Consider the following 23,338-nt stretch of genomic DNA (forward strand, 5'->3'; position numbering starts at 1 on the left):
TCTATTCGATGGTGCTGTTAAAAATTATTTTAGCAGTTTGAAAGCTTGAATACGGGCAAATATGAATTTGATTAATCGATTGATTTATTAAAAATGTGTTTACGCTAAAGGAAGAAAAAAAAGGCGCGTAGACGGACTTTCGATGGGGAGGGAGATGAGGAAAGACGAAGGAGTGATGTGCGCGCCTCTCTACGATTGATGTCCTGACCAACAATGAGATTGTGGGACTGTGAGGGACGAGCAGGGCCGGATTATCGAATAGGCAAAGTAGACAAATGTCTAGGGCCCGTAATCCGGAGGGGCCCGGCTTCAGCGCAGAAGATTTCTCTGTTTTCATTTTGATAGGACAGAAAAGGCTGTATTTAACAATTCTTACTAAGCTCCGCTTGACTAGCCAGTACCTAAATAAAAAAAAAAAAAAAAGGTCAACAGCCACCCGCGTGTCAGAGGTAATGTACGCCACGAGATCTCGCACCATCTAAAAATCTTGCTAGGGCCGATTCTCGTGGTAGTACTGATGTATGGTTATGATTTACTTTCTAAATCTAAACTTATACGTCACGACATCGCATATTCGATATAGCGTTCAAGTTGCTCGAGTGCGAAGATATTACAATTCAATAGTGTTTTATAAAAGAGTTAAAAAGTTATGGGTGACACCACGATATCCGCACCGGGCATCATTCATGCTAGCTACGCTAATGTCACATTATATAAGATTTGTTTAGATGCAACTTATTTAAATGGGGCCCCAATTTAAATTTTGTCTAGGGCCCGCTAGAGGCTTAATCCGGCGCTGGGGACGAGTGTGTGTGTAAATATATATATATATATATAGAGCAGTGATTCTCAAAGTGGGGGTCGCGACCCCCAAGGGGGTCGTAAAAAATATTTGGGGGTCGCTGAAAAATTGATGCCAGATCAATTTTTTCAAATATTTTATAAATTTACTATGGATTCATGTTTAGAAATATTGTATAGAAATAAAAAATATATAAAATAATTTTTACTTAAATAAATTGCACATATAAATAATAAAAATAATATAAATATTTAAATACGAGCCTAACCCCCTCCCTCCGGGATGTTTTTTGACACATACTTATTCTTCGGGGGTCCTTTGAAATTTTTAAGTGCAGAAGGGGGTCGCAGTCCAAAAAGTTTGAGAAACACTGATATAGAGGATAAATTAAAAGAGCTAAATCTCGTTTTATAACTGAACATTGTTTATCAATTAATTTTAGTAACAGGTAGGGGGTCAGAAGGATTGTTTAGCCAAGGAGTAAATAATGGGCTCATTTAGCGAACAGTATATTACAAGGTATATTAAACTATAAAGAATATTCTCTAATTAAAGCAGTTTACGAAATGCTTTTAATGAGCGAAAAACACTGTAATAAGCTTCAGCAATTATATAAATGTAAAATATTTCCTTCTTCGAATTATATAATTGCCGAGAATTTTAAGGAAATCGTTTTTGAGTATCATCTCTGAATTTTCATGATGTTAAAAAGAAATTAATGTCGTTTTGTCATTTTCCAAATGAAACTTTCGACAGTAGAAACTAAAAATCTTTCAAAAAATGATTCCAAAGTGTCAGAGGTTGGCAAATGGTAGTATTGGACGCCATGCTTAGGGTAGAATACCGCATTAAAGTTCTGTATTCTAGCCTCAACATGGCGTCCAATACTACCGTTGTAATCTTCGCCTACTGGAGTGACGTCAGATCGGATATATCGTTGTAAAAAATATTTTTTCGCTTTCCGCTTACTTTATACATGTATTATTTCAGATAAAAATTAAAATCAATATTATTTAAAAATTTTATTATTTTTTCATCGAAAGTTTATTATAAAATAAATTTAAAAGGCCATTAAGAAAATTTTATAATTAGAAATTTATAGAACAACAGATGTCGCCACTCAGCTCCAATATACAGGAGGAAGAAAAAAATTGATTTCTGTTCGAATTGCGTACTCTAAAAGGTAAAATTCCAAAAGGTATTAAAACGAACCTTTTAACTTATACTTTTTATTTTTATTATGATTAAAAACATAATTTATTGAAATAATTATTTTAAAATTTAAAAACACAAATTAAGCGAATTTTCTAATATTTTGAATTTAGAAAATTAAAAACGCATTTGAATTTTTTACGTTTTTTAAAATAATTTTTCATATTTCATTAATTAAAACGGAAAAATTTAAAATTTAAATAAATCGGCTAACATTAACGGTTTTAAATTTTGTACCGAACCGTTATTTAAAATCAGCCAATTAAATGTTTGACTGTCACGTGATTTAGGATATGGCTTTTTATTGGTCAATCAGAAAACCATTCAAAATAGCGCTTATAAGACCAATATTCACTTTTTCTAATTGTATTCAGTTTAGGTTTATGCTGTAGCATTATGATTTTAATAACACTTCATAAGTAACTCTATATTTTACCCTTCCAGATGCCTGTTTCAAGAAAGAAAGAACGTGCTTCAAAATCTCAAAAGGAAAGATCTAATTGGTTTGGTTCCAACTTCCTGGAACCTTTCATAGATGATCCGTTCTTTCAAGAGCCAGATCCTCCGGAAATATTTAAGAATACCTTTAGAGACGACGGCATTTTCCCAAATTTAGATCCTTTGAATGTTGGGTCTGCAATGGAGCAGTTCCATAGTGATCTGGGTCGTTTCAAATGGCACTTCCAACCATTTGATGTTCCTTCTCCACGCTTTCCGACAGATGCGACTGACTGCCATACTTTCACCTCTTCTTCCGTGATGACTTACCAGAAGAAGGGAAACAAAGAACCAGAAGTGTACCAGGCGTCGGTGTCAAATTACGAGGGGTCCGAAGGAGCAGGACAGAGCAGAAAGTGTGTCAGAGATTCGAAAACGGGAACCGAGAAGATGAGTGTCGGCTATCGTCTGGGAGAGAAGGCTCGAGTTTTGGAGAAACGCAAAGACCGCAGAACTGGGAAGATAGAGGAGGACCAGCAGTTGATCAACATGGAAGAATCAGAAGTGGATGATTTTCAGGCAGAATGGATGAATAATGTGGGAAGTCGCAATCCTTTCTCTATTTCTAAATTTTGCACTAGAGATATGTTGGAAGACAAAAAGAAATAATGCGGATTTTAATGTTATTGGGCACAAAACTCCTCCAAAATTTCACGTCAATTAATGTGTAGCGTCGGAGAATTCAAAATTATAGTTTTCTACGCAATTCAAAAATATTACAAGATATATCTAACAAAAATTTAAATATGCATTTATATTATTTTAATGATATTGTAATTAAATCTTGGAGTATACAAAATTTAATGTAAACAAATTATTAAAGAAGTTTTGAGCACTCAAATTTGTGTGTCTAGTGATTATCATCATTTTTTAACACAAATTTGGCATAGATTTGTGCTTACAAATTTGATTCTCAAAGTCAGAAAACCACATTTCTGCAGCTTCTGACATTCTGAACATGGGGAATGATTCAATGTAGGGGTGCTTATTTGCATATATCGTGTAATAATTACCATGTAACACTACTTAAACTGATTTTCTGGTATTATGTATTGTTATACAGTGTTGAGTGTTGTATGGAGTTTATAATTAATTTCATTTATAATGAGAGAAAAAAGGGAGCAACTAAGAGCACCACTTTAGAACACACATAGGGGCCTGGGAAATTCTACATCTAGGGCTCACGATAGCTCTCCATGGCTATGTTAATCAGAGAATGAATCTTAAAAGACCTTTTAAAAAAGTCAATTTAAGTGCCCACAGAGAGGAAAAGTTGGGTCCTTTCCTTTATAACCTAGCCACTCCCATTGTGGGCCTGGACAAATCTGCAATAGGTATGGTAGAAAGAACCTCTTAGTGCTCACAGGGCATAGAGTTAAAAATGGAAAAAAATTTATTTTGGTCACAAGGTTTTATTAAAAAAACAAGATAAAAAATAAATACTTTATTAGAAATTAAATTTTGAGCATAACTACACAATTGTGATAAAAATTCATCAATTTATATAAAGTAACCGTCATAAATGAAAAATTTCCAAGGCAGAATTTGCGTACCTAAGCTGTCTATAAAATGCTAAAACTGCTGGATTTGCCCTGACGTGACTTTTATCAAAATCTATCACACGTAATCCTTCCAGATTACGAGCTCTGGACAGGGCAACGTAGGCCTGGCCGCTCTCGAAAACTCTCCCCAGAGAAATTTCTACACAGTCTAATGTCATTCCCTGAAAAAAAAAAAAAAAAAAAAAAAACAGTGTTAAAGATTTGACTCCAAAATATATTTTAAAAGAGGGTGTATTTCTAATTAGTATTACCTGAGATTTATGAATGGACATTGCCCAACCCAGCATTAAAGGCAGCTGTCGCCTAGTCAAGTGAACTCCTCCAGGAGCTTTGACAAGCCATCTTTCATACACGACAGTTTGTTTTACTCTGCATAAAAATTTGATAATCGGTAGCCCTAAAAATATTCATTTAGGTAAGTATTGACTATTATGACAATTATAATTTATGTAATATCTGTAAAATTATACAAATATGCACATATACTGTATGTTTGCACACTTGTGAGTGGGATAAGAGAGAACCAATGCTTATTATTCTGTCTAGATAATAAAAAAAGTTTATTGTATATGGTGCAATGTACTATTACTCTGTATTTACAGAAAAGCCAATATTATAAACCTATTATTGTAATAAAAAGGGTTAAGATTGAATATTGCAAGTTTTGTTGACAATCTTTCTACAAATTGTTGTTATTTCTCAGCTCTTGCATTCTGAAATTGGCCTTTCCTATCCATTAAGTTGGCCTCATCTATAATGTAAAATTGGCAACTACAAAAGTGCATAAACAGTAATACAGAGAAACAAAAGAAATATCGAATGAAGAGAAGCAGAACAGCCCAACAAAATTTGTAAAAAAACATCTCTGATACTATGAAAGGAAATATTAGATTTGTATACACAATGGCGCATTATAGCTTCATGGGGCTCCAGGCAATTTTGAATTAGGGGGCTCCATGTACAGTGTTGACTTAAACATTTTTGTTCAGGGAAATTTTTGGGGAAATTCCCCAGTATCCTTGTTTGGTTTTTAACACAATCTTTGTGCCGTGCCAGTGCAACCTGCACTTGTGCAAAAGTGGCACTCTAGAGTCCCCAGACATTGCCCAAATTTAATTTTGATATTCTTACTATAGTAATGTGTTTATAAAAGATTGGTAACCTGTTGGGGCCTCAGGCAATTGTTCTTTTTGCCCATTGGATAATGCAGTACTGGGTACACAAAACAATTTTGAGACAGAAAACACTCAACAAGGTGTAGTAGTAAGGAAAGGAATAAAGTGAGAAAAGTTAGAAAGAATACAGTAAAACCTTGCTAATTTGAACTGCGTTAATGCTGACTACAGGTCGCAGACATAGCATGTAGGGTTTGCCACATAATATGATCTTGTTAAGTTGAAATTGCCAGTATTTTTAACTCAAACCTATTTTCCTGTGTTGCCTCTATCCTCAAATAGATCCATGAACTTCAGTTTCTCTTATATTCTGTGTGAATACAATCAAACCTGGGTTTTCAAATGTAATTCGTTCCTAATAGTTGTTCAAAAACCAAAACAAATTTTTCCATATGAAACAATATAAAATGGATTAATCTGTTATTGACCCCCAAATAAAATTTTTTTTATTTTTTTAGATGTATTTCAAAAATTTGACATGATTCCAATACTTTCTCTTGTTTTGGTATACAGAACAGCCAGAAAAATAAAATGAGATGTTGAGAAGAATTGTTGAAGAGAGTAAATTATTGAGACAGATAATGAGAAGTGAAATAAGTTTTACTGGATATGGAGAAGCTCTTCTAGAGCATGGGTCCCCAAACTTTTTTGATCATTGACCCCTTCAAAAGATTCCTTGACCTTTTATCAAACCCTCTCTTTTGTTTTTTGCTAATACTGTTAATAATAATAAATAAATATTAATTCACACATTTTTTTCTCAGAAAAGATCTACTTACAGTATTCAAATTTACAACATCCTGAACTGATATATATATTAGTCCAATATTATTAGTCCAATAGGTTTATATATATATATATATATATATAACCTATTGGACTAATAATTTTTAATGAATCATTTTCAATTGATCTCCAAAAATGCTTTATTGACATCTGGGAATTGATATTAACAATTTGGGATCCCTTCTCTAGAACAGGGAACTTACCCTAATACCCTCTGATTGCTAATAGTAAATTATAAGTACATAAAAGGATTCCATACCTTCTTGTTGCTGATCAAATCCGATTACTACACCACGCGCTCCATTCACAAGACCTTTCTGCAGATCCATATTTTTAGTTAGCATAATCTGAGATCCTTCTTTCAATTCAATTTGCAGTCCGACCGGACAATGGGAATCTATATACTTGCTTAACATTGGATCACTGTCAGAAGCCTTAAATATCCTAGATTTACCTAAAATAATATTTAATGCATCATAACTTAAGTATTTCTCACTCTTCATTTAATTTTGAGGAAAAAAATTCTCTACCGGGTAAACTCTTGAGTTTACTTTCATTAATAAACTCGACATCGTCTTTGTGCGTGCAGAGTCTGGTAGCTAAAATTCCATCCCTTTCTACAGTGTTATTGGCAGTTTGTAATAATATATTTGTAGTTTCCTCTGTGCATCTGAAACCAATTAAAACATAATTAACTTACATAATACGTATATACAAAATCAAAAAGTAAAGTGTAATACCTTCCGACTCTGATGTCTTGTAATATTCGAATAAATTTTTCATCCTTTTGTCTCATAACTTGCGTTAATTCCAAACTAACATCGATGCAATTTCTCCAAGCTTCACTCTAATGACAGAAAATAATTTGTTAACTCCTTGATAATTACCAACGACAAATCAAACTTTAATATAAGTCAAAGTTTAACACAAAAAAATCAATTTACCTGAAAGCAAAAGGTGCATTTCTCATTTCCTTTAGTAACGGGTGGCAACTGTAAAAAATCACCACTGATAATTAACTGTATCCCTCCAAATGGTTTCTGATTATTCCGTACTATGCGAGCTATTCTCTCTAATTTCTGGAAAAATTGGCCATCTATCATTGATATTTCATCTATAATCAAATGATTACACTTTCTCCATTGCTGCACAACATCTTTTCTAAGAGCCTGTGGATACATTGCTGAATGTCAGCTTTGCCTGACCCAATACCTGAAATATTTAATTAAACATCTAGGAAACAACTTAACATAAAAATTAACAAGGTGCAACCATAACAAAACCTGCAAATGAATGAAGAGTTATCCCACCAATTTGGCACGCAGCCACACCCGTACTAGCCGTGGCAAACGTAGTATCGGGAGGCAACACTCCGATGATTCGTTTCAATAAATATGACTTTCCAGTACCAGCGCTCCCTGTGAAGAATACATTCTGACCACTAAGAATTGCATTCAATACATTTTTCTGCTCAGCAGTAAGTTGAAAAGATGATATATTCTTGGGCACAGATTGTTTTTTTTCATTCTGAAATATTAAAAAGAATAAAATTGGATATTTTTAAAACATTAAACATATTTATGAAAAGATATATTGATATCTACAGGTATAAATATGATAATTAGCTAATTTAATTTAAAATGTAGGTATTTCTTACCTCTGTTGTTCCATTTATTTTTCTCTTTTTATTGTTTGGTGTTGTGGAGAATGCAACAGCTGATATTCTGTTAGTCTTCATCACATTTACATCTTTTTCAGTCAGGGGACTGATTTCTTCAAACGTCTTTGCTCTATCCGCCAGCAAGCGCTGTCTTCCAGTCAGTGACGTTTCCGCCTTGGAATTTTGCATCTTCAAACTTAAAGTCTTTATAAATATCATTAAACTTCTAGGAGGACAGTTTGAAATCAGGAATTGTAGGTTCTGATTTGACAACTTTATTGTAGCTTTTCCGTCTTTGACGAATCTTTTATGTATGGCTGCATCTTTCATGATGTACTTTGAGTTGAATTTGTCAGATTCGACCTTCAAAATTATATCTCGAAATTCATTTCTACCTAATAAAAGTTGTGCAGATTTTAATACATTACATTTTGTGCTGACTCCCGTTTTACTTAGACTTTCTATATTCAGTGAGCATTTCAAAGTATCTTCCATATTATGCATTGACTTAAATGGTTGTTGACATCTCAAAATAATACCTACAATAGAAATGAGGATCTGATTTATTATCTTTTAATAAATTACTTCATATTAAGTATTAAAAGAAATATTTCAATACACAAATGTCCAAAACTTAAGGATGAACACAATTACCAGTAATGACAACTGGAAGAAGTCAAAGAGCCATTCAGTGATCATTTGGTGACAAGCCTGCCATGCTATTTTGAATGCTGCATTACAGTTCGAGATGGATGCATTCCATATCTACAAGTCTCTCTGCCTAGTTAACAGCCTACTTTTATTCATCAAAGGTTTACTTTGATTTATAAAATCCTCTAAGTTATTGTGTATTATTCTATGTTTGACATCAAGAAATATAGTTCTTGCCATATTTGTCTGCAGTTCTCTCTATTCGTTTACAAATGTTGTTTGTTAGTAAGTTTTGGACATTTGTGTATTTGTAATATACAAATCATTTCATAAATCTATTATTATGAATTGTATTGGACTCCTGAAATTAAAAAACTGACAAAAGTATTCAAATCAGTCTGCTATTCTGCTGATAATGGTGATTATACAAAGCATTTATAAAATCTCAATCCATTTTCGTGAAATTGCTAACTAAATCATTTGTTTACAGGTCACGTGAAACATGCTGACTTGAATAAAAAGAATAGTCTGTGCATGTGGAAATACCATCAAATTCTCCTGTTCCACATCTTCCAAGAGATCATGACACATTGCTTGGCATATGGCATAATCTTCCTACCTCTAGCTTACACACTGGAAATAGTATGCATGCTTCTTCAGTTAGTAACGGAGGATCTTCCATACTGTCAGTTGTTGCAATCTGAGCTTCCTGATTGATCAAATAGCACTCTGGTGTTATTTCGTCTTTACACATTATTTTGTCCAGTATAGCAGATCACCCATTCTCCCAGAACATTGTGCATTGCATATACTACCCATTTTCCTGAATTTGTTAACCAAGAGTCTGATATTGGTCCTGGTGAAAGCAGGCTTTGTGAATTTCTGGGAAAGTTTGTCTGCAGTTCCACATCTGTTCATCCACTGAAAACATGTACAAACCTTTTTAAATGCTAGAAAATTTCTACATAGTCCAAGTTGGATTATCACTGTGAAAAACATCTGAGCATGGATGAAGAACTAATAATTAAAATATTAAATGTTTTAAAGAATAACTTAGAATAGGAAAAGACTAGACATTCCATGATAAACAATTGTGAGAAGAGATAAAAAGTGGAAGAGTTTGGCAGTGGCACCTTATCCTATAGGCAAAATGGGAATTACCTTTGGTTTGGAACTTCCTGTCGATGGGAGCCATCTTCTAAAATATAATATAAGGAAATATTTTCTGAAAAAATTCCCCGAAGTCAACACTATACACGAGGAGCCCTAATTCAAATTTGCTTACATGAAGTTATAGCGTACCACTGGAGTTTAGCAAACCAAATCTAAAGAAAGTATTGTAAAAGGAGGGATAAGATGAGGATTGTCTTTAGAGATAATGAAGTAATTAACGGTATATTCTGATTTACAAAATGAGCTATAATAAGGTGACCAACCCTCATCCTTTAGGGAGGACAGTCCTCTTTGAAAAGTGTCCTTCTACATGTTCTCCTTTTTGATATTTGAAGACTAATCTGTAAATCTCCTTATTCAATTAATGCCAAGCTGATCTGTTGCATGTAATGTGATGTGATGTGCTTGTATTTGACATGATGGTTCATCAAGGCTCGGTACAGTACAGCAAAACGCAACTATGAAACACATGTGCTCTGCACAGGAGACCTTGAGAGAGCGCACTGCCCGCAAGTAGCTTTGTTTACTTCTTACTGAAACAAAACACAGAACGTACGCATGCAGTAGAAATTATTATAGTGTATTATTGTTGCAATGAATATAATGTTTCTTCTATTTACAATATTTTTTCCTTCAATTTATGTGTGTCCTCCTTTTCATTGTAAAAAAGTTGGTCACCTTAGCTATAAATGCTTACTAAATGTTGGAATTAAATAGAATATCCATTCAGAAATAAAGAATAGTATTAAACTTTTCAGTATAGCCAATTTCTTATAAATTGAATGAATGAATTACTAATTGACCATACCTAATTGATGGTTAATGCTGATTCTTGCTAAGTATTCACCTATGGTACAGTACCTATATACTTAATGAGTGTATTTATCAATAGACACATTTTAATTTACTGCTTTACAGCCTAAGGATCATTGAGTTACAGCAGATAGAACATTGGTGTATAGTTAATAAACAAATACCTCAAAATTTACTATTGTATAATTTATCATCAAGACATTTACCATTACGAAAGAAGAAATGACATTAATGATACCTTATAACAGAATTACTTAAGGGAAGTATCCACGCCAAGTACTTTCTCGTACACTCGTCCACCTTTCCTTTTCCTTTTTTCGCTTGTTTGATATGGAGAATACAGCCCACTCGTCCACGTTTTAACAAAGACTTTTAAATTCAAATTCCATCGCTCTCGATTGGCTTAAAATTGACCAATAACATCTTTACATACTTGGAGTGTTCGGTGTGGGAAGAAGTAAAATGGCGCTATAAACATTGCTCGATGAGATGCGGAATTATTAAATTTTTTCAAGGTATTTTGATTATTTGAGAATTTCCTATTAGTTGTAATGCGTGAAGAAATATTAAAAAATAAATTTTTACTTTTATTTCTTCCATCGAACATGATACGCGAAAGATCGCGTGCTAATTCGCGCCTTTTGAGTTATAAATTTAGTGATTAAATTGTTTTTTTAGCCGATCGTGACCATGAAAATTGTTATTTATAAAGTAAGAAAGGCAAATTTTAATAGTAAATAATAAATTTGGTTAAAATACCGTAAAATGAGTCCGATTTTCCCAAATCACCACGTCGCGACACTCGCGCCGCGAGACACGACGGGGCAGACACCGATTAGGATTGTTTACTTTATGTTTACTTTATGACGTAGTCGGAAACTTTCGCGGGTATTTTCCAGTATTTTTCGTGTAGAATTGGAGGAATTTTGTAAAATAGACGATAGAATTGAACTCGCGAAATTTTGCTTCAAGGAAAATCCAATATTAATGTGAAATTTCCTCATCTGAACATGTGCGATAAAAAAAAAAGATGGTGTCGGAATGATGGTGTAAACAGCTCATTAATTAAAATTACTTTGTTAAATTATAAATGTATTTTTTTAATTTAAAAATACAGGAAAGACTATATATATATATGTACCGAATCATCAAGTGAATTTCCAAATATGAATTTTGATATTGAATTCTTTGAATATAGAGAAATCATTGGTATTCTGACATGCATAGTTTACATGTATTGCAGGTACTGTACGTGTAAAGAATAAAGATCATTGCATTAACTGTCAAGAGTGGGCACCAAAATATATCTTTATAGTTTGGCACTGCCTGCTCTTTCGGGTATGTTTTATGCATCAGCGTCCAATGACTGTAGGCGGAAAGAATCTTTGTATCCACTTCCAGCTAGAGAGTATCACTCAGACAGTGTTATTTACAAAATGACAGTGAGACAACTTCGTTGAATGCTTGCTGCAGAAAATAGTGTTTTCTGTTTGTATTACCGAAACTTCTTACGGGCAGAAGACATGCGATATTTATAAGAAATGTCATCGGTTTGGTGATTTTCTCTGTTTGTATCATGAAATAAAAGATTATCCAGCTTTTCTTCTTTCGAAGTGCGAGCAATGGAAGTGGTGATCAAACTTGGTAGCTGCTTCTCGAATGTGCATGTAGAAGCATCGTCTGGCTGTCGCTGCATACTAAGTGCAGTTGCTCAGTTGTTCACATTTGCTTGTATTGGTTTGCTCTGTTTGGTAGTGTATTCGTGCCCACGATCACTTGACGCTGCCACGTAGGATGTAGCGTAACTTGTTATTATGATCTGTGAGTTTGGGTTGCCTTTGACAAGGATCTGTACTGGAGGGGTGTGAAGAAATAAACAAATACTGGTAATGATACTTCGAAGTTGAATTGTATCATTGGCACTACTGTCGCAAAGGGCCCAAAATTGAAATTTATCAGTTCACTTCGGCTTGGGATTTCTAACTACACTGGCTAACTGTGTTGAGAGCTATAATTGTCAGAATTGGGTAGTCTGTAGCCCAACATCTATATATATAACCCATTGAATGCCCCATTATGCCAAAAACAGGCACTAGAGGCACCCCTATCGTGTGTCATATTTCAAACATTTAAATTAACAATATAAATTATTATTATTCATTTGGCCAATAACAATAGAAATAATTCAGTATATTTGTAGTAGGAATTTATTATTGTCACAGAATGCCCGTAACGTGCACTAGGGGCGAATAACGAAAAAACGGATAGTTTTCAAATAGTCTCGAAAATTATATAGTGGACTCCCGGAAGGTAATATTTTAATAATAGAAACTCTCATCAAACTTTTAAAAATTAAGTGAATCAAACATGCCTCATAGAAATTTGTAATGTTGCTAGAACACTTACTAGGGAGTGTCCTGGGCTACTAGTTTGTCAATAAGTGAAACACAAACATTGTAACCACACTGCCAAACTGCAACTCTTTTAGACTATTATTGCAATCCCATATATTGGACCCTTATTCCTAAAGTCAGACTCCTTCCCTACCTCTAATATATACAGTATATAGATTATATATAAAGTACAGTTCCAATATAGGATGTGACCTCATATATTTCTGATATGTGGAATATGGCTCCTAACGTGTCAAGGTTTGGCCACCCCTGCCCTACAACATAACCTTAATGATGAAATCTTTCTTTTCTTTATTAAGATGACAACTTTTGGATGGAAGAGGAAAATCGGTCAGAAGGTGTCAAGAGAGGCATCGGATGCATTCAGCAATAATGCAAAGGAGGACGACCAACTCGCTCACAATCCAGATGATCACAACGTCCAAAATTTCAAGAGAAGAAAGATGTCTCTGTTAGAAGAATGCAAAAGTAAAAGTCTAAGATTAAAAAATGAAGGAGAAATGTTAGCAGAAAACGAAAGGTGATTATTTAAGACTGATTTGAATGGTCAAATTGTTTGTTTCAATATTAAATCGTACCTTCACTAAAGATACTGGGAAGCGATCAAGAAATGGGACAAAGCAATACAGTTAACACCGACTGATGAAAAGTTATACGAAATGAAGGCTCAAGTATGTGTTCTATAGACGATCAAATTATAACTTAAATCTAATACAAGATGGCGAGTTAATTGCCTATCTTTATTCTAAATATCTGTATATTTAACTAGCCTGATAATTACCTCAGCTTTATCATTTGTTTATTAGTATAATTTGGCGTCGGTTTTCTATATAATTACGTAGATGTAATCAAGGAGAAAAATCTTAAGCATAAAATAATGCTTTATTTAACTGCATTCAAGGTGCTGATGCAGCTGAATGAAGTGTTTCCTGCTGTACAAGCTGCCGAGAAAGCAGTAGAATTTAATCCAAGGTGGTGGGTTGGTTATCAAACTCTTGGTCGAACTCAATTAGGAATCGGAGAAATAAAACTGGTAAGATTGTCAAGTTTTGATTTTAATTGGATTTAATTTTGTATCGAAACACATTTCTTTTTCAGGCAATCAAAAGTTTTTCGAGAGCATTACACATAAATCCTACAGAAAAAGAATTGTGGGAGGAAGACTTGAAATGGGCGTTAGCGTTATGGGATCAGAAAACGAAACAGGAATTGGAAATAAATGATGAAAAGGAAACTCAAAAGACCTCTGACGTGACCTAGTATTGTTTTTACTTGATACCTGTACAGATTTTCGTGTGTTAAAAGTTTAATTATGTGTTTGTGTATATTATTTTAGTTTATAAATTATAATAGATTTGAATCATTTGTGATTCTTATTTACTTTTAAATACTGATCAGTTTTAAACATAATGTGAATTGAAACATAATACTGAAAAAATTGAGCAATTCAATTCATTAACTTTGGACTTGGAATAAATAATACAGATAATATTTGTAACATCATTCACAAAAGTATGGTATCTTGGAGATTTACGAAGCCAGTTGTTCACGCATGGATATTTTTTCATTTTTGGCTCTTTCTGTCCCTTGGGCACTGAGAGGGCCACTTTTCCGTTCCCATTGTTGGTTTGCAAAGTCTACAATGGATGTTGGGTGACAGGTCCTGACATATCTAGGACAGATCACCCATGAAAACTTGCCTGGATTTTATCTAGGTTCCTAGAGTATCAGGCTGATGTCTCTATTACCTCAATCATTCAGTCAACAACATGGAAGATATTTACTCTATTTGTTAATTGCAATTTTAATGAAAAACTACTAAAATGTTACAGATTTGAGTCAAATACTGATATATTTCTTATTGTAGCTTGCTGTTTTTGTTTATCAGTGTGGTGAAGCATCAGAAATCTGGACTAATTTGGGCCAGATCCTATCTGGATTTTCAATGCTTCACTGTATAATTAGTTAATGATTTCATGCTAGAAATGTATATTATCTGCTTAGTTGCAAAGAATAGACTTGGTGATGGCATCAAGATGTTTCAAATATCTTTCAAATCTGTTGTGAATGCCCGACATTTAAGTTTTTGTGGTGTGTAGCAAGGCAGAAATAGGACCAGTTAATTTGCAACATTTCCACATCTACTCCTTGCAAGTAAAGTTTTTCTTTGATCATATGGTAATAATCCCCATGTAGTTCAATCCCCTAAGAATTTTCTTAATGTTTTTGCTTAATGCTTAGTTGTAATGTTATTTTTTTGGTTTGTGTAAGGTGGTGGCAGGAAAAAGAGATCTTTTAACCTTGCTTAAGACATGGTTATATTTGGAATTGCTATATCCTGCCACAGTCACTGCTGAGTGAGCTCGATGTTGGTAGCGGTTTGCATGGATGGCAATAAAATGCCTTTTTAATTAAAAGAGCTATAGCCACATTAATGTACTGCTGTAGTTGATAAGCCGTGGCTGGGATTAAAGGGGGTATGTTACCAAATTTATGGAACATGGCGAATATTAAACTCCTTAGCTCTAAAAATGCAATTTCCCCCATTTTCTTTTTCCCAGATGAAGTCGATAGAAGAATAAACATTCGCAAGGAAATGTTTCGGGACAAAGAAATCCTCCTCCATGTCTTGCCTTGTCAAGAGAATATTGTCTACATACCTCAGATATATTAGTAGATATGCTAACGTGAGGGGGAAATTAAAAATCTTTTGTTCAACATGTCTTATAACTAATTCTGCTAGTATGGCAGATAATGGTGAGCCCATTGGACCCCTTGTTTTTGTAGATATACTTTCCCATTGAAACAAAAGTAATTATGTTCAGTAACAAAGAGTAAAGCTTCCCAGATCTCTAAAACTTGTGCAGAAAAGCACTCTTTGATAAGTAGCGTGTTGGCAAGCATAACCTTGAATTGAGGTACAGAGGGACAGAGAGCAACAACATCCATTTTATAGCAGCTGTATCTATTAGGAGATAATTCTTCTAGCACAGCAGATAGAGTTATTTTGGCTACGATGGAGGAAGGTGTGATGAGGGGGGAAGGAAGCCCACTTAGGAGCCTGGCAAGTGCCTTTTCAAGATAGTAAGTAGGATGGAACCTTTTGTTAACCAGTGGCCTTAATAGCCAGCCCTCTTTATGCATTTCCCTCTTTATGCACCTCAAAGAAGAGCCTGGGGCTCTTCTTTGAAGTGAAAATGCATAAAGATTACCAATATTCTCTGTCCGACATAGCATGCTATGTCGGACAGAGGTTCCAAATGACCGGGAAGAAGGGCAGATATACTCAGAAGTGCTAGTATTTTCTTTGTCTTCTTTAATACGGTTGGAGTTGGGTCCTCCTGTAAGACCACCATGTGGGATTGGTTGAGGAAGTCTGCATCTCTACTTAGAAAATCCTCTTCCCACAAAAGATGAACTTCTCCTTGTCCGAAATCAGGAACCTTAAGTCGCCTGTTGCCAAGTATTGCCTTATGAATTGACTGTTTGAATAGTTTTTGCTATTAGGTGGGTTTCTTCACAGAGGCGAGTGTCGAGATGATGGACAGTTCCATATCTGGGAATCTGGTCGCCACTTGACAATTCTTGAGCTTTTCTGGGACAACACCAGAGTGTCGCATGGTGGGGGAATATACTTAGGTCCTTGTTGTGTAATCCTGGAAATCGGGGATGGAATATGCTTCCCCATATAGTCGTAGAACGGGATTGGTTGCAGTTGACTACGTTGCTTGCGTGTAGCCTCAAGGAGCCATCGAAATTTCTTGTTTAATTTAGATCTTAACTTTCTATATATAATGTCCCTTTAATCCAAAAAAACCTTTTTGGCAGATGGCCTCACAGCATTTCTGGTTAGAAAATTATGACTTTATTTCACAAATTGAACTCATATTATACATCAGATTATACAAATGCATTTTGGGTTGGTGTAAGTTTACAACACCTCTTTAGTGATATCATATAAGGACACAAATTAAAAATTTTATTTCTACATTTGTATTTTTCATAGATCTACGTAACAATCCAATTCATCCAGTATTTCCATTTTTTACAATTAAAGTGGGCGAGCATCAGTTCTTCCAAGTGAAGTACTGATACAAGTGAAGTATAAGTGTTCAATATATTCTATCATATTGTAATTTGAAAATATTAAATTACCAATTAAATTCTTAACACCAATAACTTATAAAAAATAAAAAACATATCAACCATCAACATTCTATCAGGGTATGCAGGTGTGACACTGAGTTATTGAGGATGGTGTCACAGCATAAGCACAACCGACGTTGGGACCGGGTGGTGATGCTCGGGTACTGTGATCAGAGGAACTGGTGTATGTTTGGGAAGCCCTCCTCACCATAGTTGTAATATTATCAAGACGCAAGTATTTGTGAATGGCAAAATAAAAATTTAATCACTATTATATCAAATCAAGCATTCAAGATGTATGTAGTACATTTTCACTTTAAAACTGCTCATGTATATCTCTCTCTACAAGATCCACAAATCTTAATACTGTTGTTTTAAATGTATTGGGTTGCAAAGGTAAAATTTAGACATTTTGAAAATTCTTTATTGACAATTAACTCAATCACAATTACAGTTCAGCCTTTTAGGGAATCACCATCAATATCAATCACATCTTGCCACCTTTGCTGCAAACTTTCAATCCCATAAGCATAGAATAACTGGGGGTTTTTCTTTAAAGTAAGTCTGTAGTTTCAGGCATTGTCATTGACAATACATTGGCAATATGAGTCTGCAGGGGGCAAGATAGATGGTTGTCAGTTGAGGCCAAGTCTGATGAAGGGATGGCATGACATCCAAATCATCAAGTTTGGTCAAGCTCAGTGAAGTTATAGTGCATCCCCAATGACTGACTTGTGCCAAGCAGTAAGGCACAATACTTTTTACAATAAGATTTACATATGCCACTGGAAAAACAAACTTGATTAATGTTTAAAAACACTTCTCCATTGTCAACTAATTTGGGGCAGAATCTTTTGTACCGTATCACATTTGAAAATATCAGAGCTCTTAACTTTTTTTCTACCGCCTTTGCAACTTCTGAAACAGATGAAGAATCCTCAGTACAATTAGGTCTCAATTTTGAAAGATGCTTTCACAATATGTAAATTTTGTAATATTGTCATTCAGTGATTTTTCTGCAGAACACATTTCTATGCTATCGTTGTTTGCATGAGATATCGAAGCCATCCTTTCGTTTTTTATCAAACAAAGATGCAATTGAGTTAAATAATGACTTTGTTTCCGGAATAAGTTTAGTACATATTTTATATGAATATACAGAAAATGTTTTGTTTTTAAATAAATATGCTACAATACAGGGTGACAATAATTAACCCGTACAAGTTTTTTGTATCGTAAATTTATTAAAGAAATGAAAATTAGCAAAACAACAGCATATAACAGTGACAATACTTTACGTATTAATCAGATATTCAGCCAGTTTGAAAGTGGCCTCCTGTTGCTTTGATGCAGAGCCCCAAACGCATTTTGAAATTCTCAGCGATGGGCCGCACTCTTCTGGAGACAGTTTGTCTCACTCCCAGCGCAAGGATTGATTCAGCGACTCCAAACTTTCATGGCACTTAGAACAGGCCCTGGCCTCCAAAATGGACCACACACTGTTGTCCATTGGGTTCAGATTCGGCGAGTACGGTGGCCATTCCGCAGACGAGATGAAATCGGGAAAATGAGCCTTGCACACTCCTGAGTCTTCTTCTCCCTGTGTGTCGGCGCCGAGTCCTGCTGAAACGTCCATTTCGCACTGCCAAAATGCTGCTGAGCCCACAGAAGTACCACAGCCTCGAGAATGTCATGGTGAGTACACATCTTGATTGATTTTGGCCCCTTGATCGACGAAAACAAGGGGTGTCATGCCGCTCGCACAAATTCCGCCCCAAACCATGACTGACATTGGATTTTGTGATGTTCGATGACGGCTGAGCGTCCAGGAGCCCCCGCGGACCAGTTCCTGTCGTTTTGATGGTTGTACGGAGAAAAGCTTCTCGTCTGTGATGAGAATGCACTCCCATTGTCGACCTGCGGCCCGACGCTTGAGTTAACGGGATCTTTGGAGTCTCACGTACTTGTTTTCATCGGTGAGGAGCTGAACCTTTTGGAACTTGTAGGGCTTGAGTACGAGTTCCTTTTTCGCCATTAACCGCACCGATTCGCAATTGATTCTGATCTCACGAGCAATTTTTCTCATGGAGACCTTTCGCATGTCAGTCAACTCGCTTTGTGATGATCTTGCGGTTCCTAGACGTGTTGACAGTGTCGCTTTCTTCCACGTCCAGGACGGTCACCATTGTGGCCAAGCTCCTTGAATCGCCGAACTGCATCTGAGACTGTCATTTTTGGAACACCGAGCAGACGAACAATTTCACATTGATGCTTTCCTTGCCAGAATAGCTCCAAAATTGCACAACATTTGTTCGACACCATTAAAAAAATAAAGAACTAACCCTTATTACATCGAAAGTACATCTACACGGGCAGGAAATCATGGAGAATTAAACAATAGTATGTAAATTGGTGACAGTAAAAAAGTTCAGGTGCAGCATTGCTACAAACTTTTTACGGGTTAATTATTGTCACCCTGTATATGCTGCATATGCTAAATATGCAATATATGCTAAATATTCTGCAAATATGTTAAATGCAAATGCTATTTAACAATAATAGCATTTGTTAATTGACATTCACCTGTTACTTGAAACAGATGGATTTTATTGTTTTATTACTACGTTGTTTATTATGCATTTGTAGTTTTCTAAAACTAAATCAGTGTTTTTGGCTGACAGTATAAATTTAAATATACCAAGAATAAAGTGAAAATTATAGTTTTAGTAAGAAAAAAAATAACATTGATACCACCATGATTTAAAACACCAACCTCGTAATTATAAAACTACATGGCCCCACCAAGCTACCCGGCCACTCTACAAATAATAGGAATCCTAATGGTTTTAAGTGATTTGCAATTTTTAACCTCAGTTTTGTTGTTTAATTTTGAGTATTGTGCCTTACTGCTTGGCACGTCAGTCATTGGGGATGCACTATAACTAACGTGACCAGACGTCCCGTTTTGAACGGGACTGTCCCTTTTTAGAGTTACGAGTCCCGGTGTCCCCAAAATGAACTCTGGGATGCAAAATTGTCCCATTTTCTGAAACCGCGCGAAAATTTGAGTAGTCGAGCCGGCGACGCCGTCGAGCCGGCGGCCAGACGCGATCGGTGTGCGAGAGCAAACCGCGTTGTCGGTTGACGCGACGATAGCCGAGAGTGATGAAGACGTCATCGCTCGCGCTTTGTTGACTAATTGTTTGGCAGATTTTTCGTTCGCTCACTTCTCGATATTTGTTTTGTTGTTGTTTGATGCTCGTGTACCTAGTAAATAACTTAAACTTCTTTTGTTTTGGAATCATAAGTTAAAATGCTGAAACGCAAGTGTACGTTCAATGTTAACTTACAAGTAAAATATCCGTTTATCAAGCAAATAAATACTCCCTCAGATGTCAGATGTGAAAAGTGTCGTACAGAATTTAGCGTTTCCCATGGTGGTGCCAGTGATATTAAACAGCATTTAAAGTCTGAAAAACATAAAAATGCTGATTGTACCACCGCTTCGAGTTCTTCGATGTTAATCTTTTTCAAGAAATCGGATGCACCAACTTTAAAGGATTTGGATATCGCCGCGGCAGAAGGCGTCTGGGCTTATCACACGATACAAGAAAACCACAGTTTTCGCTCTAATGATTGTGCGTCGAAATTAATTCAATCATGTTTTGATCCCAAATTTACATGCGCGCGTACGAAATCAGAAGCTATTGTAGTAAATGTTTTGACGCCTACAGCAATGAAAGAATTAAAAGATGATCTTGATAAGTCCAATTGTATTACAATACTAAACGACGCTTCAAACCATGGTAACAAGAAAATATACCCTATTCTAGTGAGCTTTTTTCAACCTTACGTAGGTGTGCAAGTAAAAATTTTAGATCTCCAAGACCAACCAGGTGAGACTTCTAACATCATTGTCGATTATTTAAACCAAGTGTTGACAGATAATAATTTGACAGCAAAAGTCGTGACATTTTGCGGAGACAATGCCAACGTCAATTTCGGAGGTGCGGCTAGGCGAGGAACTAACAATGTGTTAACAAAATTGCAATCATCACCCCTCATGGGAAGATGTTCAAAAATCTCTGGATGTATTAATTGAAAAGGAATATATTGACTGTAATAAAGATGCAGAAGTTTTTGACGAATTTTTGTTAATTTGTAACTACATTACATCGGATAAAGTAACCGAATGGAATAATCTAAATGTTTCCACGGAAACTCATTGGGTGGAAGTATTCAAACACTTTCGAGCCAACAATCTTCAGTAAGAAAACTTTTCTATTTTAATTGAATATATTTTATGTTTGCCTGCTACAAATGCTCCAGTAGAAAAAGTATTTTCTATGATGAACAAATTGTGGCCATCTGAGAAGACCCAGTTACAAATTTCAGTTCTAAAGGCGATGTTGATAATTAAGGTGAATATAAAAAAAACGTGCCAAGAGTTTCATTCTTACTTAAAATCATCACCAGCTATATTAAAGCAAATTTGTTCCTCTGATAAATATAAATATAACTAAACGTTTCGGGTATATATATTTTTTAATTCGTAACTTTTAAGCTAACTGATTTTTTCTGAATAAATAACTTTAAAAAAGTTTTTTTTTATTGACTACCTGTTAATTAACGTAAATAAACCAATGTCCCATTTTGAGTCAAAAAATAAATGGTTATGTTAACTATAACCTCACCAAGTTTGATTAAAATACTGTAGGTGACACGAACGTCATGCTGTCCCCTTGTGAGCTGTAAGGTGGACAAGGTAGAACCTTCCCAGACTGGCCAGTTTATCTAAGGTCATCTTTGTTGTATGTGCTGATGCATTGTTGTGGTAGTATTGGATGAATTGTTTGAACACCATGATAGGATCATTGTGTTCAAACAATCCAGTTGTTCACAGTAAAGTTCTTTTGTGACAGTGATGTTGGTTGGATGCAGCTAAACAAATGGAGATCTTTTTGACATTAGCAACAGCTGGTCGGTCGACCTTAGGTCGACCAGCTGTTGCTAATGGATGTTTTAACAAATGCTTTGCAGGTAAGATGGTGAGCTTTTGTTGTATTGTGCCAGCTTTTGATATGATAGAGCAACAGCATTGGAATGTGTTCATTTGAAAGTTTCATATTGTTAGATGTTACTGATGCATCCACTGTATTTCCAATGAAATGTGTGATGAAATGCCCTTTGGTTATTTTACTTATATATCCTTTTTTTCATTCATTTCTAGAAAAAAATTGAAATGTTCAAATTTTACCTTTACAACCTGATGTAATTGTTCTTACAGTTTGGAATTAAGCAGAACTTCAAATGGAATATTTCAATCTATGATATTGTTTATGGAATCTTTATGTTAGCTTACAACAATTAATTGATTTTCAACTGGAGTGCCACAAAAATACTTCAGTGGTGGGCTGCAAAATAGTGCTGAGCAGTACCATAACACTAAGAAATACACATAAGAAATGTGTAGTACTAAAAGTACAAAAAGCATAACTACTACTTTGATAAAGAAGTAGGGGCACCACAAGAAAAAATGATCAAGTTGGGGGTGCCATTAGAAGGTTGAAAAACTCTGGCTTAAAGAAAATGTTCCAAGAACCAATTAAGTCTTGGAATCAAGGACCACAATATATAGGTGCATGGCAAAAATTGTTACCAAATTGTATTATTGGACAAAACTATGAAATTTATCCCAAATGATTGAAATTTGAGTACATATGTTAACATACACTCCAGATTTTAAATAAACATCTACTATTCTGCTTGTTTTTGTTTTGCTATTTTATGCTATCATACTAGAGTAGCAAATTGTTTTCATGCAAATGTACAATTGAACAAAATTGCAAAATATAAAAATAGCAATCAATATAAGCCCACAGACAAATGTAGCTTTTACAACTTATTGTTACTTACTGTCAAGAAATTATACTATATTCTTATGCAAATTCAGTGATATGGGTACATCACCAAATTTCTAGCAACTGATGGATGGTCTGATACCTCCTTTAATCCAGACAAAATTACAAGAGGGAACTTGCAATTCCTGTTGTCACCTTGAAATTTATTGGGTGGCCAAAGATGATATTATAATGTAGTTTGTGCTTATTTAAATTACTTAAACTGTACTCTTTATGACAATACCACAGCTTTGAGATATTCTTAGTTTATTTTGCTTAAATTTAACACTAGCTATAGCTTCTAAGAGAGGTGAGAGTGTCAATGGTGGAGTCAAACATAAACACTAGTCCCTCTTGATCCATTATATAAAATTTGTCACTTTGGGAGCAGTAGTGATGCGGCATTCTTTGTAAGCACAGAAATTAAAAAATTTACCTTTAATTTTGTTTAATCATCTTGTTTCACTAATGTATTACTGTACAACTACCCGTATTTCATTTATTTTACGTTTCTAGCAATCCATGGTATACTTTAGACACGTGGGG

At 35.0% G+C, this 23,338-nt stretch overlaps 3 protein-coding genes across 3 annotated transcripts; 2 read left to right on the top strand and 1 right to left on the bottom strand.

The window, feature by feature from the left end:
- Nucleotides 1–1,878: 1,878 nt before the first annotated feature.
- LOC136969108 (uncharacterized) lies at nt 1,879–3,353 on the top strand. The gene is made up of 2 exons (XM_067263209.1): nt 1,879–1,985; nt 2,459–3,353. The coding sequence occupies exon 2, from the start codon at nt 2,459–2,461 to the stop codon at nt 3,119–3,121; it is 663 nt and encodes a 220-aa protein (XP_067119310.1). The 5' UTR covers nt 1,879–1,985; the 3' UTR covers nt 3,122–3,353.
- Nucleotides 3,354–3,941: 588 nt separating this feature from the next.
- LOC136969085 (ATP-dependent DNA helicase PIF1-like) lies at nt 3,942–10,868 on the bottom strand. Its single transcript, XM_067263181.1, is given in 11 exon segments — nt 3,942–4,235; nt 4,326–4,471; nt 6,295–6,489; nt 6,566–6,705; nt 6,776–6,882; nt 6,980–7,224; nt 7,227–7,247; nt 7,319–7,562; nt 7,693–8,234; nt 10,571–10,632; nt 10,689–10,868. Coding segments are annotated over 9 exon segments (1,812 nt in total). The 5' UTR covers nt 8,200–8,234; nt 10,571–10,632; nt 10,689–10,868; the 3' UTR covers nt 3,942–4,028.
- LOC136969086 (tetratricopeptide repeat protein 33-like) lies at nt 10,740–14,106 on the top strand. The gene is made up of 5 exons (XM_067263182.1): nt 10,740–10,847; nt 13,046–13,266; nt 13,336–13,417; nt 13,648–13,779; nt 13,845–14,106. The coding sequence occupies exons 2-5, from the start codon at nt 13,046–13,048 to the stop codon at nt 14,004–14,006; spliced, it is 597 nt and encodes a 198-aa protein (XP_067119283.1). The 5' UTR covers nt 10,740–10,847; the 3' UTR covers nt 14,007–14,106.
- Nucleotides 14,107–23,338: the final 9,232 nt, after the last annotated feature.

The sequence above is a fragment of the Centruroides vittatus genome, unplaced genomic scaffold (genome assembly GCF_030686945.1).
Source record: "Centruroides vittatus isolate TY-2023 unplaced genomic scaffold, ASM3068694v2 contig_17, whole genome shotgun sequence".
NCBI lineage: Eukaryota > Metazoa > Arthropoda > Arachnida > Scorpiones > Buthidae > Centruroides > Centruroides vittatus.

Coding starts and splice junctions, on each gene's coding strand:
- LOC136969086 (XM_067263182.1), top strand. CDS start 13,046: ATGACAACTTTTGGATGGAAGAGGAAAATCGGTCAGAAGGTGTCAAGA. Junction 13,267..13,335: donor ATGTTAGCAGAAAACGAAAG/GTGATTATTTAA, acceptor CCTTCACTAAAG/ATACTGGGAAGCGATCAAGA. Junction 13,780..13,844: donor GAATCGGAGAAATAAAACTG/GTAAGATTGTCA, acceptor TTTCTTTTTCAG/GCAATCAAAAGTTTTTCGAG.
- LOC136969108 (XM_067263209.1), top strand. CDS start 2,459: ATGCCTGTTTCAAGAAAGAAAGAACGTGCTTCAAAATCTCAAAAGGAA.